Source organism: Hibiscus syriacus, unplaced genomic scaffold (genome assembly GCF_006381635.1).
Source record: "Hibiscus syriacus cultivar Baekdansim isolate YM2019G1 unplaced genomic scaffold, ASM638163v2 tig00109924_pilon, whole genome shotgun sequence".
Classification (NCBI taxonomy): Eukaryota; Viridiplantae; Streptophyta; class Magnoliopsida; order Malvales; family Malvaceae; genus Hibiscus; species Hibiscus syriacus.
The window spans coordinates 460,417-479,715 of record NW_024062530.1 but is presented as its reverse complement, the minus strand read 5'-3'; the positions used below and the strand labels follow the sequence as shown (position 1 = coordinate 479,715).

Below are 19,299 nucleotides of genomic sequence, written 5' to 3'. Positions count from 1 at the left end.
ATATATTTAGTCAAAGCAAATGTTTATAATATACATTTTAATTAGAGAATTAATAAATCAAGTATTTTTATTAATATTAGATAATATAAAAATTCGGTCGTTAATTGTAGTCTCCTGAACCATTAACGTAGCCATCTTAGTTGGTAGTTCTAAAAAATAAATTATTTGACATATTCAAAGAGATAATATAATAATTGATTCTTTTTTCTCTTTGAATGTGAACGATCATAACCTTTCATTCTTATTATAGTTGTATTATAATTGATTCAATAAGGACAGTACCCATTAAAGCAACTGAGGGTGACGTAAAAATAATTTTATTGATACCTCTTAGAGGCTTAGATCTAGGATAATTAATTATTAAAATTAATTAAAAAATTGAACACGTTTGAACATAACTACCTATATATAAAAGTTTGAAAGAGATTATAACTTGTTTAAATATTGTATTATAAATATTAATTATTAAAATTTCATATCATCAAATGTAAAATTATTTAAAGTTTAAAGTTAAGTATTGTATAAAGACAACTAATTGAAAAAATAGATTAAATAAAAATACAAATATTATATGTATAAAAAGTTAAATTAGATAACAAAATCGTATACTATTCCTTTATATATATACATAATGTTTTAGGAATATTCATAGCCTAGACCTTTACTTTGGGCTTTATTAAAATCATTGGACCTCCATTTCCTAAACCCTACATGCAATTTCCACACTGATAAACGCGTTGATTTCTTAAACCCTACCCGTTATTGGGCAAACGGGTGCGTTTACGTTTAGATTGACCTTCTATCGACACAGCACCCGGGCTATAACGGCGGCTTCTGCTTCTACGACGGCGGGGACTAGGTGAGGATGTTTGTTTAAGTTGGTTTGGTTTTTGCTCTGTTATTCTAATTGATATATGTAAAAACTGTTTGTTTTTCCTTCTAAGATTGAAATTTGCTTGGAATAATTTTCATTGTTTATTTATATTGGGTAATCTCTAGCAGGAATGGGAACTGATAATGATTCCGAAAGTGAGTTTGAGGGAGAGGGAGAGGATGGAGTTTCTAAAACAACTGTTATTGAATCGTCTTCCCTCGAAGCTAAACTGAATGAACTATTGCATAAGATTAAATCAGTTCAAATCAAATTGTTTTCGGATGCTACCAAAGAGTTTGTTAAGTTGCTCAAAACTGACGCTGGAGCTGAATTGCTTCGTCTTTATGTCCAATTTTCTCCTTCGTTGTTGGAGCTTCTAGAAGCTTGGAAGCTCCGACAGGGAAAACCTGGAACATCATATGTTCTATCTTTGATTTCGTCCATTCTGTGTCTTCCCGAGGGGAGAAGATATAATGATAAATTGGGTGTGAGTAGGGTGCTTGATAAGTTTGCTAGATTGATTGTTAATGAAAAGTTGACGGATGTTTATAAAGAGTTGAATAGTAAAGATGGGAAGCGTCAGAACGCTGCACTTTTTTTGATGAGTTCGCTTGTCAGGCGTTGTTCAGGGTTGGCTTCCGAGGTTGCAAAGAAATTTGACTTTAAGCTCCAGGGGTTTTCCAAGCTTTCTGAGTATAAAAAAGAAATCAAAATGATATGAAAAAACATTCGACTAGAAAGTCTTTTGTTGGGTTCGCTATGTCGTTCTTGGAGATGGGGGCCAGGGTTATTGAGGTGGATCTTGCAACAAAGGGATATGTATTCTGGTGTATTGAGAGGCATTGGGAACGATGATGATGAAACTGTTATATATGTTTTGGCTACATTATAGGGTACTCACTGAAGAGTCCTTAGTGCCACCTGGTCTTAGAAGTGTGCTCTTTGGCAGTGTTACTTTGGAACAGCTTGTGAACATTTCTGGAAGGGAGAATGGTGGAGCTGCTGCAGAACTGGCCTACAGAGTGCTTCTCGTGGTTTCGACTGATCCTAGTAATGGGTTGATGCCTGATTTGGACAGAAAACCTAACCCATTAAAGGGTAATCCAACAAGACTATTAGGGGTCATGAAAAAGCTAAGAGCGACAGAGGTCAGCTACCATAAGGACTTACTTTTGGCTACTTTTAGGGGCAGACCATCCTTGGGTGCAGCTTATATGAATGAGTTCCCATATAGCGTTGAAGATCATGCATCGCCTACTTGGTCAGTTTTCTACATCACTTCCATAATTTCCTGCCGTTTATCATTGTTAATGTTGTTGCAGTATTCATGTAACTGAAGCACTTGCAGGTTTTCTTCCGTTACTCTGGCAGCAAGCTTGATTTCTTCAGTGGCTGTGGGAAATCCATTTAGTTTCCTTGATGCAATGTCTCATGATCCACCTTCCTTGATAGTCCAGATGTACAGGATATTCTGAGTTGCATATGTCCTCGTCCCCTCAGCAGATCTGTAGTCACCAAGGGTTTGCTTCACTCTGATTTTCTTGTGAAACATGGAGCCTTAAGGCTCCTTTTGGAGGCACTGAAGTTGTTGGATTCCTTCATTGGCTCTTTGAACCGCCTTTCTCGTGTGAGAAATCAGATGATGGAAAAATGGGTATCGTTGAAGCAAGATTCAGAATGAGGTTCGAACTTTGCTTCCTGATACACAGGTCTTGATGACACTACTTTCTTCGCTGGTTACTCACGGTAGAACTCCAATGTCTTCTTTGAAGAGGAAACCAAGTTTAGAAAACATTTTGGAAAAAAGAAGTTTAAAGAAATTGAAAGCGGATGCTTTGAATGAGGATTCAGACATTATTGTAGGTGGAATAAGTTCTGTTCCTGACATTTCCATGCCCGAGGATCATGAAATCGATGCAGATGCATGTATGACAGATGAGTTGGACACTGAAAAGGAGTTTTTGAGTGTCATTTCAGAAATTTGGGGTTTATGCCCCAGTTCCAACCCTCTTATGGAATTAAAAGATATGGATATGTACTTCTACTCTAAGCTCATCGACACACTCAAGATATATCTTGTAAGTTTCAGTCTTTAGAATATGTATGTTCTATGTTGCAATCCAGAGATCCTTATTTGTGAGATCTATTAGCATATATTCTCATGGATGTTTTATTGTGCTTAGAAGAATTCTTTTGCATGATGAAGTTTCCAGTCTAGGCACTAAATGAGTGAAATGGTTTAGCACTATACATAATATATACTATTAATGTTGAGGAAAAATGGAATATTATGGTTCTTTTCTATTCTGAATTCAAAAGTCCTCTGCTATAATTCTAAGATCGTTTTCTATTTTTATTTTATTTAATGCAGCGCGTGGTACCAACTGTATTAGAGGGATCTTTTGATTTCTTCATGAATCTTCTGAGCATTCCAGCATTACCAATTGATCTGCAGTGTTCTCTTCTTTCATTGCTAATTGAATACATTGGATGCCCTACGGGAAATAGGAAGTCCAATAGAACCCCATTGCTGATGTACAGACATCTGCAGACTTTCATTAACTTGCTAATGCTCTCACCAAATAGTGATATAAAGAATCAAGCTTATATTCTGGCGAAAGCAGCTATGTTGAGTACTGGTGCCTTTGACAGAAACCTGTCTGAAATTGACGCATGGTTCTTATTTTTGCCCAGTTATAGCAGAACTAAATCACCTGTTGAGGTGCAAGCAGTAGAAGTGATGCAGAGCCTCTCTGGAGTTGTTATCTCATTCTTAGGTGATGCAATTTCCACTATTGGGAATAATCTGTTCAAACATTGGGATATTGTTAGGCAGCATATATCCTACTTAAAATGCTTTAAAGGTAACTAGTAATTCATTTTCTTTTGCTGACATTATATTGTTACATTTGCATACATAGTTTTGTAAATCGAATTTGTAGTTACCAATAACAATTAACTAATTTTCTTTTCCAAGCTTTCCCTGTCCGGATGTCCCAGAATTGTATTCCTTTCCATTTTGAATACTCTATACTCCCTCTGTATTCCGAATTTGGTTTTCACGATTTTTTATTTTTTATATTAAAAGGCATTAAAATTGAATGTTATACTTTTTTTTACAATTCTAACATAGCATTCACCAAATTGAAGCCTTTATCCCCTCTCTTAATCTTCACGAAGGCAAATGGATACAAACAGAAAAGACATGGGGTTATTGTATATTTATGCTTCTACTTATAACTGCATTAAGTTTTCAATGTTCATATTGCTCTAAACTGTTTGACATTGATATTGCTTGTTAAAGTATTGATTTATGAGAGATGTCATGATCTCAAATGGATACAAACAAAATTATATTGCTCTAATTTTTTCTTTCCAGTATTTAAAGAATTGTAGGTGAATAAAGCTGGTTCTTGATTTAGCTATTTTGAGAATTTATGTGAGATTCCATGAGCTTAAAATGAAAATGAATAATGAACTTGCATGCTGGACTGTTTTGCTTTAGTTTTGTTTTTGCTTTCCCTGTTGTTGGTTATTCTTGGTATTTAGCTCATGCAATTGCAAAGTATTACCTTTTTCCTGTTCAATTTATTGACACTACTTTAAAACTAAGTCTAGCTTGTATGATCAGATTAGCATTGCTGCATCTTGTCTTCTTTATTTTGGGTGGTAACATGAGGTTGATGGAGCTCTTACATTTATTGCAAGAGCATGCCGTTCTTTGGATTCTTGAGCAGCAATGTTTTCTAACAGGCTTAGCAGAAAATTAGTTCTGATATGTTTGGTCTTTGGTAGTTAAGACATTTGATGTCTCTAGCCTGACAGATTTTGCACCAATTGCCTAAGTTCCACTAATAAAATTTGAAATTATGGAACTTTGCTAATACGGTTGAAAGTAAATCTGTTTTTCTTAATAATCTACATGAGTTGGGAAAAGATTTTGATTATGGTCCAAGATTTTTCCTTGCCCTCAAAAGTTGGGGTAAATAGTAGTATCATTTACTGAAATCATTGCTTATGTAGTTATGTTGTTCTGCTGCAGGTATATCACCTAACTTTAGCCCTCTCACTATATGTGCCCTCGATAAGTGTTTTAGATTGCTCAATTCCTCATCTGGAACCTTTTCGTTGTCTGAGAAGTCAATGATATCCTTGTATGTGTGCAGTACTTTGAAATATCTCTTGCAGACACAGGTACTGATTTTTGCAGTTTAATTAAGGCTTGAAAACTGTCTATTTTTATTTTCTAAGACCACTGAAATTTGATAGGTAGATGCGGGATTATTCTCTGATTTAATTCGGTCAGTTTTGTCAAAGGAAATTGGTGGTCGCCATTCCATGGTTTATGATTCTGGGGATTTCTTGTGTGAGTGGAGACCATTGAAGAGCTTGTTGTACTTTTTAGAAAATGCAGTGTATCAACAACCTCAGTCCATCCTTTCAATTGACAAAACTGCCATCGATGGTGATGGTTCTTTTGCAAAGATGCTTGATGAAGTGAAAAAAACTATTAGAAATGAGCATGGTGGTGAACTGACTGGAATAGTTAAAGGCTTTTATTCTGCCATGCTATGTGCTACACCTGAGGATCTATTAAGGAATTTTCCTTTGGTTATGACTATTTCTCTGAAGCTTGGAGTAGCTCTCCCACTATTGTCATCAATAATATTTAGTGAGCAAAATTTTCTTGTTGGTCTTTCTAATTTATGGCCAGAAGTATTTTTCCCTGGTTTGGAATTGGCTTTGATAATGATCCATCAAAAAGGTAACGGTGATGCTGAAGGAATGCCCTCTGACATTGATTTTGATACAATAGAATCAGCTGCCACAGCATTTAGTTTGCTTTTGAAGCAGATTCCCTTTCATGTGCTATTTTCTGCAGTTATAAGTATTGATTCTTTTATTTATCCGAGCACTCCAAATTCAGGACTTGCTTTTGGCTAAAAGGTCCGAATGCACTAGTGATTATGTCATTTCCTGTCTGCGCCTTGTATTATTTTGGTTCTATCGTGTACGATTCTTTTATAGAAATAAACAGTTAACTGAACTGGAACGACTTTCTGATACGTGTTTGATTCTTGTAAAGAACATGTTTTCCCAACTGTTGACTTTAAAGCCTGAGTTTGAATGTTCAACGGATAGTGAGTTTCTTTTGTTAGCAGAAACAATAAGAGAAGTGGCAGAAACCATCTTATGTCATCCTGAAGTGATGTCATCACTGAATTGTCCTATGAGTTGGAATAAGGAGGTGAGTCAGATGACAACAGGACTCGTATGGAATGATTTAGATACATTTCTGAGTTTATCTAGGCAAAGGCTTCATAAATTAGATCATCAAATCCTGGATCTGTTGACTGCAACTTTGGGCTACTACTTGTCTGTTTCCAAAAGCCATTATTCTGTCATTGAAGGTGGAGCAAAAAGGAAATTTCAAAGGGCTTTCAGTTCCTTGGTACAAAGGCTGTTTATAGACTTAAGGGACAGGTTTGATTTGTGTATTGCTAGTGGAGATTCGCTGCCACTTTTCTCATCATTTTGTGCTGTACATGCTTTGATTCGATCTATATCTCCTTTGAGCTTCTTGAATCGGGGCATTGGATGTTTAGTAGAATTGATGTGAATGAACTGACGGTTGAAAATGATCGTGTGATGTCAGCTCTCTGTGTTGGTTTTTCAATTGTTGGTGGTGCTTTTGAAGTTCTCTCCGCTTATTTGCAGCAGCCTCTAATAAAGAGAATACCATATGATTTCTTATGGGAAGTGGAAGATAAGACTTTTGATGTTAACCTTTTGGAGGATATCTATGTTAAAGTTTGTAAACTTGCCTGTAATTTCAATGTGAATTTTGCTGATTCGTGTTTACTCAGATCTGTTAGTGCTGTGAATAGGCAAAAAAACATGCATAAGCATGAACTGCATCCGTCAAGTGTAGCAATGTCAAGGGTTATAATTAGCACTCCTGTAGAAATGGTTGCTCACTGCATTTGTAGGACTAGCATTGTGAAAGCTAAACTGTTGCATCTTCTTATTGAGATGAGTCCCCTGCATCTCTCTATCTTTGGGAAATTATTTTTAAGCATCTTAAACAATAATTTTCGGTCCAATGGCATTTTGACGGAAGAATTCTCTAGCTATGCCCTTTCAGATCAGGATTATATGATGCTACTTCCGGCTGCTTTATCATTGCTAAATTCAGCTTTTGTGAAATTTGAGAAGCATTTTTTCCAGCACTTCAAAACTATACCATCTTTTTATTCGAGGATGTTGTTGGATGGTTTCATGCATTGGAAGAGCTTTGTGTCCGAAGATATATTTCAGGAGGAGTACAGCGAGACATTTCCATCTTCTTCTGAACTTTTTAATCTGGTTGATGGAAGTCTTCTTGGGAAATCAATTCAGATGCTGAGATATCACTTTTTCTTACTTGGAGATTCTGTGAAACTGAAAAAGCGATTGGAACTTTTTAATTCCCTTTTTGCATGTTCTGTTACACATGGAGAACTGATTGATTGCGATGCTGAAATGGATTTTAATTCAGTTAACAAGTCAATGAATCATATTAATAAAGTTATTGCCAAAATATCATTCTGCAAGTTGCTGTTATTTCCAGAAGATGATAAAGTTCTGTTTATGGCAAAAAAAACAGGTGAAGGTTTGAAAGAAACCTCGTTAATACCGGGTTCTAAAAAAGTGGACTCTGTGAGAATGCATTTTATGAATGCTTTAGTGGGTGCATGGCAATGGATGGTTAAGAAATTACCTTTAGTTCCTGAGCATTCGACATCAATATTAGCAAGTAATAGGGATTGCCAAGGTTTGTACAGATGTTCAGAAGTTTTCATCTTGAGAAATATTCTTCAACTGACCAGAAAAATGCATAGCTATCTAATTCAATTGCAATCTATTCCTTTTGTGGAACAGTTGATGAGATCCACTCTCGTCCACAGATTTGAAGATCCCAATACGCTGAGAATTATAAGAAGCATTCTTTTGTTGCTGTCAGAAGGAAATTTTTCACGAGTTCTATGCCTTCAAATGTTGCTTGGTCACTCTCAGTTTGGCCCAATGATTCACTCTATCTCTAAACCACCTGTCTCAGAGATTGGTACATTTTTCAGGCCTATGTCCAGTATTCTAAGGTTGCTTGTTATCCCTCATATCTCTTCAGATATGACAGATGGCAAGGATGACCAGGAAGCAACTGAAATGTGTAAGAAGCAGTTAGAAATTCTTAAGTTACTTAGAGTACTCCTTCAGCCTGGCACTAATCAGTCTGGTTTTGATTCTGAAAATGATCATGGCATAAACCTTAAAGAATTGCATTTGTTACTTTTTTCTTCTTATGGTGCAACACTTAGTGAAATTGACTTGGAGATAAACTGTCTGATGAACGCGATTGAGTTGATACATTCGTCGGGAGGATCGGAATATATTAAAGAAATGGATTACCTTTGGGGCACGGTGGCAACGAAAGTTAAAAAAAAACACCTGCTGGAGCATGTTGCTTCTACTGATGTCATGAATGATAATGAAGCAGTTCAAGAAGGTCGAAAAAATAAGTATAGGGAGAATCTTCCGGTTGACCCAAAAGTATGTGCTGCAACAGTGTTGCACTTCCCTTATGATAGAACTGCTAGGGAGCATTTATCCTTGAACAAGTCTCTAACTGATAATCTTATGGATATGATTGAGGTACATCTCGAGTTACTGTGCTCCATCATTTTGAATTTTGTTCTGATGCTCTAGTATTTGTATTGCTTGTTATGATCATGCTATAACAATTTTTATATTTTCACTTTTTGCAGCCATGTTCTCTTGGTGCTGGAAAAAATTTGCTATATGATCCTGTTTTTATCATGCACTTTTCAATTCATAGCTTGTCGGTCGGCTATATTGAACCAGTTGAGTTCACTGGTCTAGGCTTGCTAGCTATCGCATTTGTTAGTATGTCTTCCCTTGATGTTGGGATGCGAAAATTGGCATATGAAGTTCTATCAAGATTCAAGATTTCACTGGAGGTACAGATGTTATAAATTTTTTGGTATCATTATCAATTAGTTTTGAACTTTTTTTTTGGTCAAAGGAGGACTAATTGTCCTAAACAAAAACCAATTAAACAAGTCTGTGATATCCAATTCCGACAATGTCAGCAAGACAAAGTGGTTCAGATTGCCTGGAGCTTGCTGGTATCTTGATTTGGGGTATTCATATAAACTTTTATTGGCTAACCTTGCTACGAAATTATTTTTCCTAGGATTTTGGAAAGTCCAACTGTCCAATGTGTTCAAGAGATCTTTTATGGGTTTGATGGAGTTGGAAAGAGGGTGTCAAATCTCATACTCTTGACTATTTGAATTTCATGTCATATACATGAAAATTCAGCAAGGTCGATTGAGCGATCTCCAAAGAAGCAAGTAAAATCTGCCATCTCATTTCCCTCTGATATCTCATATCTCAATGAGCACCAACTTTTCAAGCCACCATCTTTGTTTACTTTAAGCCTAACCAGGTCTTGTGGAACCGAATGGTGAAGGATTTCCTATCCGGGATCCTTTTGTGTCTTTTTGCTCGTAGACATCGTGAGCTGTTATTCGTTAACTATTCCTATGGTCTCCCTTTTCTCCATCCTTCTAACTCCATTGTTTACTAAAAGCTGCTCTATTCCTACATTTCTATATAAGGCATAACATATTTATTAACATAGGTAAGCTCCATAAAGCAAGCGTATCATCTTTCCTGCCAATGATATTAAAAAACCAATCAAGGTGAGATGCTAAGGACCTATATGTAGGCATATTCTTCCAGGGCAAATCTCTCAAAATACGAAGGACCTATCTGTAGGCATATCCTGGATGCCTCTTTTTCATGGACCTCAATCAAATATGCATTTTCTATAAAGAAATCAAGTCGCCAAAATTCACTGTATGGCTTTTTAACATGCCACCCCAGTAGTTGTAGAGTAATTGTGTGTGTGTGTTTCATACAAGTTGGTAATTGTATTTAGACGAGAACATAAGCTGTTAATTGGCCTAGATATTGTTGATATGTTTTTATTATGTTTTTCTGATTAAACATTTTGTCTGTTTGCCAAATTGCATGGAATTTTTAGTAATGTAATGTTTATCCAATGTCCAAATCAATTATTTCAGGGGTGTCAGAAGAAAAAAGATGTTATGCGACTTCGCCTGTTGTTGATGTATATACAAAATGGAATAGAAGAGCCATGGCAAAGAATCCCTTCTGTTGTGGCCCTTTTTGCTGCTGAGATGTCACTGATTTTGTTGGACACTTTGCATGAGCATTATTCAACCTTAAATAAGCTTTTGATGGACTCATCTAGGGTGAATATGAAGGTACTTGTTCATCTCCTAGACAAGTTCTATAAAATGGAAAAAACTTTTCATTAAATATGCTTCTTTAAATTGCTTTCTCCTTTCTGATTTCTATGTATGGTGGCCAATTCTTTATATGGTTCATTTGTGTTTGCAGCAAATACCCCTGTTCCATGATTTTTTCCATAGCAATGCTGTTAACTATAGGGCTCAACGGCTCTGGATACTTCGGCTAGTCTATGCTGGACTTAATTTAGAGGATGCTTGGTTGTATATCAGGAGATCTATTCTAGAGACTCTAATGAGTTTTTATGTTTCCCCTCTTTCAGATGTTGAGTCCAAAAAAATAATTCTTCAGGTAATAGTTAGGCTGTGTAGCTTCTTGTTTGTTTTATTATAAACTTTTGTATCATATAGTTACTTGAAAATGTTCTAATGTGGAGCTTTTTCAGTAAATTTAAGTTCCCTCTTTATCTTATCAGAGATGCATGCTATCTTATTTTATTGTGATTCCATTACCTATGTATATATCTTTTTTGAAAGAGCTTGAAAGGTTAAGAAAATATTTAAATAAATTTACACTAATTATAATTGATGCATATTTATGTTTTACACTATAATAAATTGAGTAACCTCGGATCATTATGTACCAAGTTGATAGATGGTTATGGTAATGAAGTGTGTATTGTATGTTTGATAATCGTGGTTCAGGGTTCTTAAAGTTTAGAGTGCATTAGGCATATGTGAGGCAATGAAAACATTAGTGGGCATCCTTGAAGAACCTAAGTGTGGTGAAAGATGAGGAAGAATTAGGTTTTGTATTGGCATGGTAGTGGTTTGAATATCCTAATATGAGATGACTATTTGATGGGGAAAAATTGGAAAATGAGTACTTAAGTGGTTAGAGTTTGGGCTTGGGAAGAGACTAGAAAGGGAAAAGCAAGGTGAAAATGAGCTGAAATATTACTCAAATGAAGATGTACGTGTTTACATCATATTATCAGGATAGCCTTAGCCCTTAAGATTAAGGTGGGGTTCTTTAGGTTCTCCAATAGGTTTACTTGCATGCCAGAGATAGTATTCAGAGGTCAAGGTTGATTTAGTGCTAACTCCACAATTTTTTGAGACATCTCACAAAGGAAACATATATTTTCTGAAACATCCCATAATCTTAAATAGTTTTTCGTTCAATATCATATAAGTTCAACAGTTATGGCCAATGTGAAAGTAACAAATTCTATGCTTGAAAAATGCAGATGCAACCCATATTTATATTGTTGATGATTAGCTGCCGTATAAAGTAAGGTATTTCATTTTGTTTGCTTTGCAGATATTGAAAAAGTCTGTGCAGTTGCATAAAACGGCGCATTATCTGGTTGAACGCTGCAGTCTGTTTCCATGGTTGTCATCTATTCTCTTAACCTATTGCGGGGTGCTACTTATAGATGAAAAGAAATGTTTCTCAACTGAGTTGGCTCTGGTTATAGAGGTTGTTATCTTCTTTTAGCTCATTCTAAAATTTTTGCTATTCGTTAATTCTACATACACTCTCTGGATATGCTAAATATTGACTAGAATACATATTAAGAATAATAATATTTTTCCATAGTTATGGTAGGACATGGTATGAATGCTGCATGGATTTCACTGTCTTAAGTCTTACCATTACTTAAGATAGTCTCGTTAGTACCGCTACCGCTATTTATAGTTCTATGACCTTTTGACGAGACATTTGCTCTCTGGATATGCTAAATGTTAACTTGAATGCTTTATTTACCTACTTCTTTGTTTCAATTTTTTATGTAGATTGTCAAAGTGGTCATTTCATCAAACGATATCACTGAATGGTTGCAAAGCTGCGCCCTTGAACAGCTGATGTTACTTACATCTCATCTATTTAAGCTTCTAGTCAGCGGCAAGAAGTTGATAAATGAGTACGCCGCTTTTGTTGGTCCAACTTTACATATTATCATATCAACTTTAAAGCTTTCCCATAAAAGGCATATGTACCAACCTCATTTTACTCTATCAGAAGAGGTTTTATTTCAAATCTACCTTGCTGTTAGTGAAGATGACATTCAAAGATGTGGTGCAAATGCCAAGTTTGCTCTTGAAGCTATACTTTTGAGCGGGCCTCTTGACATTTTCTGCATGGTTCTTTCCTTTCTCTCTCTTTCTACATTTTTATTTATCTAAGGGTTTATGAGTATCCTGATGGAGAACTTTATGTAAAAGTATATTCCATTTGGATGTATTTTGCAGAATCAAGAGCAGCTCTCAAGTTTTCTTATGTGGGCTACTTCTAATGCTTTGAATTCCAAGCCTAGAAATGCATTTCAGTGGCAAGAATCCGGTCTCCATATTCCAATCGTCTCAAGGGAAGCATCACACGAGGAGTCGTTCACATCAAAACTTTTACGCTGGCTTACTGCTTCTATAATTCATGGGAAGCTCTCTTGGAATTCTAACAGTTCAACTTCCAAAGTTTGCGCTCGATCTAACTTGAGAACTCTTCAGTCTTTGATGGAATATGTGGCAAAGGAGGATAAAGAAGGCAACAAAAGAAGCCGTGACTTGGAGGAGATGTTAGCAGCCCAAATGATTTATCTCCAGCAGTCTCTAGGCATAAATTGTAGTGTTCTTCCATCAGTTGTCTCTGCACTTAGTCTCCTACTCCTTTCTGATGATTCCAAATCCACAGGTACGTTAAAATTGACCTTCTTATCGATATCGCATTATGGGCTAAGGTGGGGATAGAGATTTGCATTAGGCTTTTGAAAAGAATCAATTAATCTATTTAATGCTAGATATTGTGAACCTTGTGACGGGTGGCAGGATGTTAAACATGCTTCTAGATTCATCTTGGCGTTTTATAATGGTTAAGTCTCTTGATAGTTATTCGGATATGTATCATTTGTACTTATAATTGTGATTGTAACTGCGCTTACTTAAAAAGAGGAAGCATTTACTTTTTTGCTGTGTTGGACTTGTTTACTTGTAACATTGAACTTTATGGTTTTTGCTGTTCTATGGTTTTTGCTGAATCAGGATCGGACTTCATGCATAGCTTTAGGACGTCGACGATGACCCTGTGTTCAAAGATACGCTGCCCACCCGAACTGAATCCAGCTTGGAGATGGTATATATGATCCTCCCTCTCACCATTTTTGTTTAATCTTTTTATGATAAATTCTAGGGTAGACTACTAGGGTCCCTGAACTTTTAGGACACTTGCATTTTTTATCACTGAACTTTTGAAACTTGCATTGGAGTGACTAAACTTTGATTTGCTTTTATTTCGGTCACTGCAGTCAACTGCTGCTGACATGGCATGCCCACTTGTCATTTTCTTTAATAAATTAATACCCTTCAATAAGATGGCGATGGTTATTGTAATCAGCTGCCATTAACGATAGCTAACATAGCATGCCTACGTCATTTTCTTTAATAAATTTTATTTAAGGAAAATATGTGATTGCTCGGTATTAATTTATCAAGAAAAATGACATTGACATGTCATGTCAGCCAGTTGACGGGAGCAGCCAAAATGAAAGTGAATTAAAAGTTTGGGGACTACTAAATTGCATACATGCATATATTTGTTACGAATGAAGTTTACTTGTGAAAAAAACAAGTAAAATGGCATGTGTTGGTGGTGTAGGTCATTTGGGCAGCCATGGGAGGATGATTCATCTGAACTCAGTGAGTTGGAGAGGATTGACGAGCTTCATGCCTGCCAATCATTGTTATTGACTCTCGGGAATGCGCTTCGGGGGAAGCCTTCAGATTTTCAGGGTTTATCACTGCAAGATGTGGACAACTCTGGTGTATTTAATTGGGAAACAGGTATTTTACAGACTTCTCTGTTGAATTAATGAAACTTTTTCTCTTACTAATGGTCAATTGAATCTTGATTGCTCCATTTTCATTGATATACATGTTCATCTCATAATTCAAGTTTTTTAGAAGAAAAAAAATTAACATCAAATTTTGAGTTATTATCTGATATATATAGTCACTGAAAAAAATCATAAGCGAGGCGTTAACGAGTGTTTTTAAAAAATTTTAAAAAAATCTAAAAATAAATAAATATAATATTTATCGTCACGATGATGTGATTTGTAGAATTATTTTTCCATTAATTATTTTTTTAAATGTATTTGATCCTCCATTGTAGACTACCAGTACCGTGTGACATAGACATGGGGAAGAAAGAAATTGTTTAAAGTTTTCCATCAAATATCACATGCCAAGTTGACAAATTCTAAAATAAGTAAATTACTTGTAGCTTATGACTTGAGAAATATCGGCTTAATCAAACAATTGGTCCTCGATTTATTTATTTTTTTTACTTTCAGTTACCTACTTGTGATAAATAAAATGTTTAAATTATATTCTATAGTTTATATAATAAAGTTTTTACTAAATAACATTTCTAACTCAAGAAAATGATAGAATTGTTTGGTTTCGTGTTAGTATAGTGAAGTTATGGTGTGGGTATCCATCACATCAATAACAATTTCCGTTGATTGAAGGGTGTTGAAGTTCAGTCCGTCTATTGGAAAATATAGTTTGTGATATGGTATATGTTCTTAAAATTTAGTTTTAAAAAAAATTGTAATTGGAAAAAATTATTTTTTTCATGATAAAATTTAACAAAAAATCTTCTAATTTTCTCTATTATTATATTAAAAATTTAATTGTAATAAATTTTTCTTAAAAATTATCAAATTTATGGTGTTTGGTGAATAATTTTTATTTATTTGTGTCTATCCTAGTTTCAATCATCTTTAATTTTTATATTTTACAATTTTGTCTTGTTATAAAATATTTTAGAGGTATATTTGTAGAAAAATAGAATAGGATATACGTATTGGATGAATTTGATAAGAGTCATATAATAATTATTATTATTTACCGGAATACGAGTCTCAGAAACTATAAAACCTGGTATATATTTACAGCTCTTCGTGTAAGTACTACTTTGCTCACCAAACCTTACATGGGTAGAGAGGGTGGAATAATTGTATCTTTAAAATTTCAAATTATTTTATATTTTAATGTTTTTTGAATTATAATTGCTCCAATTATTGCAGCAATCGAAATGACAAAGCAACTACACTCTTTTGTCGTTAAACTTGGAGGAATCCTCTCTTATAAGAATAAGATGCCAAGTAATAATAAGCATAACCATTGGCAAGACGCCGCGTTTTGCTTTACGATAATTTTTTTTAATTTTTTTTTATAAATCCTGATCCTAATCTCAAACCTTATTTAATAATATCTAATGATTATTATTTTCTTTGAGAAATAAAAAATAAAGGCTCCAAAAATAATTAGTGTTGGGTGAAAGCAACCAAAATGAGTTGCAAAAGGGGGACCACAGTATTTCGGATAAACCTCCACGTCAGATGGTCACAATTTTGCCACGTTTGATCTTAATCAACAGTCGAATCACATCACTCTTGTCTCTTCCAGATTGTATCTGACCCCACCATTTGGGTATCGAGATTGGCGATAGGAACCAATTAATACTCAATTTCCAGCCTTTTACAGGGGGGAACCTAATATATTCCAAATTTTAAACGTAAATTATTTTAATTTTTTTTAAAAGCACTATTCACATTAGGTAACTCAAATATTAAATAATTGTTGTACATAGGAATGACCATGGTCGAGTTTTCGGTAAATTCAACCCACCCTCGTAAGCATGCTCCCTCCATTATAAATACGATTCAATTTAAATTTAGAGAAGTTTTATTCCATTTAAATTTAATTTGAAATTTGATATAAAAGTCTCCTGATTTTAATATAAAAAAATCTTTTATATTCATTAAAATAGAAATTTAATTAAAAAAATTATAGAGAGAAAGAAACATTATAACAATTACCTATAAATATATAGAGAAAAATTATATTATTACCTTAGGTCGTCGAGTTGAGGATTTTCTCTCTAATCCTAAATTCAGTCCAATCTGAAATTTTAAAATTTTCAACCTTATAAGATCAAATTTGATTAAAACCTATCGATTTTAAATTAAATTATCATCCTTAATAATACAATTTCAATTAATGTCTTATAATATTAATATGATAAAGCTATTTCATTTTCTTTTTTAAGTATGATACAATATGATAAACAATATTGATATTTTATTTTTAAATATATCAAATCGAAAGACATCAAATGATTTTGGTGATAAAATAAATATTATTCTCTTTAGAAATTTTAAGTTACAATGTGTGTTGTTGTCAATAACTAAGAAAAGTTGTAAACATATACTATTTTATAATAACTTCAAACAATTCAAAAAGAAAAACAAAAATAAGTAAAATCTAATTTGTTCGTGTAATATTATTTTTATATTTTTAAATATGCTATATTCATTGACATTTAACATCTAAAGTGGTATTTAAATTAAAATTTCGAGATTATTATTGTTATCGTTATTTTTTGTGTAAAAAATTAAAACATTATTGTAATTTTATATTTATAAGAAACGAATATTGAGAAACGAACAAAAATGTGTGGGACGTGAATATTCGGGAGTATATCTAGAATAGATCAGATTACCAAATTATTGCAACCGGTTGACGTGGATCCTCGCTGTCTGGTCCAGAAATACTCGACTCGATCTGCAAATAAGCCAACATAACGCCACGTGGGAACCAACCTTCTCCCCATCTCATATCCGCGGCGGCTCGTTGTTCCCGCCGGTTCGAACCGGGTCCCCTATTCCATTAAATCTCATACTCCTATATAACCTACCCCGTAGTCCCCTACTAAACTCGCCCAGTTTAAAAATAAGGAAAAAAAAATCGATGGCCGCCATTGCAACTAGGTTCCCGTTGAATCACCGAAATTTAGTGTACGGTTTACGCCTGGAATTCAAGTTCCGGAGCAACCCGATTCGTTTGGTTCCGATATGGAGTTCGAGTTTCTCGAAGACAGTGACCTGGGAATCCTGGGAAACTGCGACGGTGATAGATTTCGAGGCAATAAAGATGGAATCGTAGATCGCGGTGATGATGATGGCGATGATGATGACGAGAAAGAGAACGATGAGGGAAGCAATGAAAATAGTAAGAGTTTTTGGGAGAACCAGCACCAGGCTTTGCAGCAAACATTGTTTAGGACGAACTCTATAGAATTGAGAATTCGGAACGCGACGAAAGATGCTTTGAAAGATATTCAGAGAGAAAGCACAGTTTGCGGTTGTGGGAAATCATCAATGGCGGAGGATTGTCGGAATTGTCTAACGAGAGAGGTTTCTAGTCGGCTCCAAATGCCGGTTTCAACAGCGCCATTTGCCGGACTAAATGGAGAAGCTCTCTAGATATCCCGTCAGGTATCTATTAATCTATCTATATACGAATCATTTTGTAGATTTTGGATTCAAATCCTATACTATTTTATGTGTGACTATCGATTCCCAATTACTACATGATATGTCTCCGTCATGAATCTCTATTAACAACTATGAAAATAAGGGCTTTCTCTTGGTGTGTTTCAACTGGATTTATGGTTCAATATTTTGCAGGGGAACATAGGTTTTTGGATGTGATAGAGAAGTCGAGAAAAAGCGAAGTAAGGGTAATCATAGAATTGAATTTCAGGGCAGAGTTTGAGATTGCAAGAGCAAGTGAAGATTACAATCGTTTAGTGCAACGATTACCAGACGTTTTCGTGGGTAAAGTAGAGAGATTAAGCAATGTGATCAAAATCTTGTGTTCGGCCGCCAAGAAATGCATGAAGGAAAAGAAAATGCATATGGGCCCATGGAGGAAACAAGGATACATGCAAGCCAAGTGGCTAAAATCATGCGAAAGGAATACATCGAATCAGCCCTTGCCGGTGGGATGTTCCGGCAGCCGGTTAACTAAGCCGAAGGCATCGATGTTGACCGAAGATTTGCTCGATGTGCATTGTACAGCACTCGAGGTTGTGTAAATAATGAATGTGCTACTTTCATACGAAGTTTTGTTCTATGGGTAAATAATGATATAGAAGATTCTGAAATGGGGGGTTTCTGTCAGTTTTTTTTCTTCTTACACCTGGAAATATTTTATTTGTTTTTATTTGAGTGTATAATGTGCAAAGATAAGGTGCAAAAAGTTTCAGATTTGACGACAGAACATGGTGTGTTTTGCAGCAGAGCCATACACTCCTGGATTTGGATTCTTTATACTTTAATCTTATAAAACTAATGTTTAATATAATAACAAATGGTTCAGGTCCCAAGTTATTCAGATCAAGTAAATTCTCGAGTGTAAACTTATTTTCTTGACTCTAAATTTAATCAGAATTCTTATAAATACTAAATATCAAAAGATCTCGAATAAAAAAATCGGGAAAATGATTATGAGGTTAGAGACGAACTAGCACGAATGGTATTAGAGATTGCAATGAGGATAAAGGGCACTGTATCCCACACCTACCTTTGCTAGGCGCTAGACAAGCGCTATTGCAAGTTGTGGTGGATTATTGGAGTACGTTACACAACGGTAAATTGAGAGATATTTTATACGAGTTATGCCTATATTGAGGGACCCACGAATTATTTTATAATAAAGGTGGATATCTAAAATAAAATAAAATAAACAATTTCATAAAATTTTATAAAAACGGAAATAAACTTTTAATAAAAAACACAGAGAAAAAAATAATAATTAATTATATTAAAATTTAATGAAAATAAATTTGAAAACGAAATAATATTATGAGAGAGAAAAATAATAAATTTATAAAAAAATCTACATATAAGTTATATAAATAAAATTCAAATCTTTTATTATTTAACTTTTATTTAATCATATTTAAAAAGTTATGTAAAAGTTCAAGTGTTGATTAATCTAATTGTTTGCAAAATAATAAAATGAAATACTCGCGCCTTTTATGTCGACATTATGTGAAAAAATGTGTCACATTTCAAAACAATTATTCAGAGCTGACATGGTTGTTGGGGGGGGGGGGGAAGCATTTTAATTATTTTAATACATATTATCACTAATTCCGACTTGCAGGATTTAAACCAGCTACCTAAGGATTAATCTGAGGAGATCCAACTACAGTCCTCCGCTCTACCAACTGAG

General features: G+C 34.6%; 1 protein-coding gene and 1 pseudogene across 1 annotated transcript; both read left to right on the top strand.

Annotated features, from left to right (window-relative positions):
* Positions 1–758: 758 nt before the first annotated feature.
* LOC120210488 lies at positions 759–14,099 on the top strand. Its single transcript, XM_039209218.1, is given in 21 exon segments — positions 759–859; positions 1,003–1,572; positions 1,575–1,653; positions 1,655–1,762; positions 1,764–2,135; positions 2,223–2,319; positions 2,322–2,542; positions 2,544–2,952; positions 3,246–3,738; positions 4,917–5,068; positions 5,144–5,793; positions 5,795–6,498; positions 6,501–8,566; positions 8,680–8,892; positions 10,024–10,227; positions 10,364–10,564; positions 11,537–11,695; positions 12,013–12,360; positions 12,469–12,907; positions 13,255–13,345; positions 13,868–14,099. Coding segments are annotated over 20 exon segments (7,788 nt in total). The 5' UTR covers positions 759–859; positions 1,003–1,004; the 3' UTR covers positions 14,082–14,099.
* Positions 14,100–17,012: 2,913 nt separating this feature from the next.
* On the top strand, positions 17,013–18,410 carry LOC120210487 (annotated as a pseudogene).
* Positions 18,411–19,299: the final 889 nt, after the last annotated feature.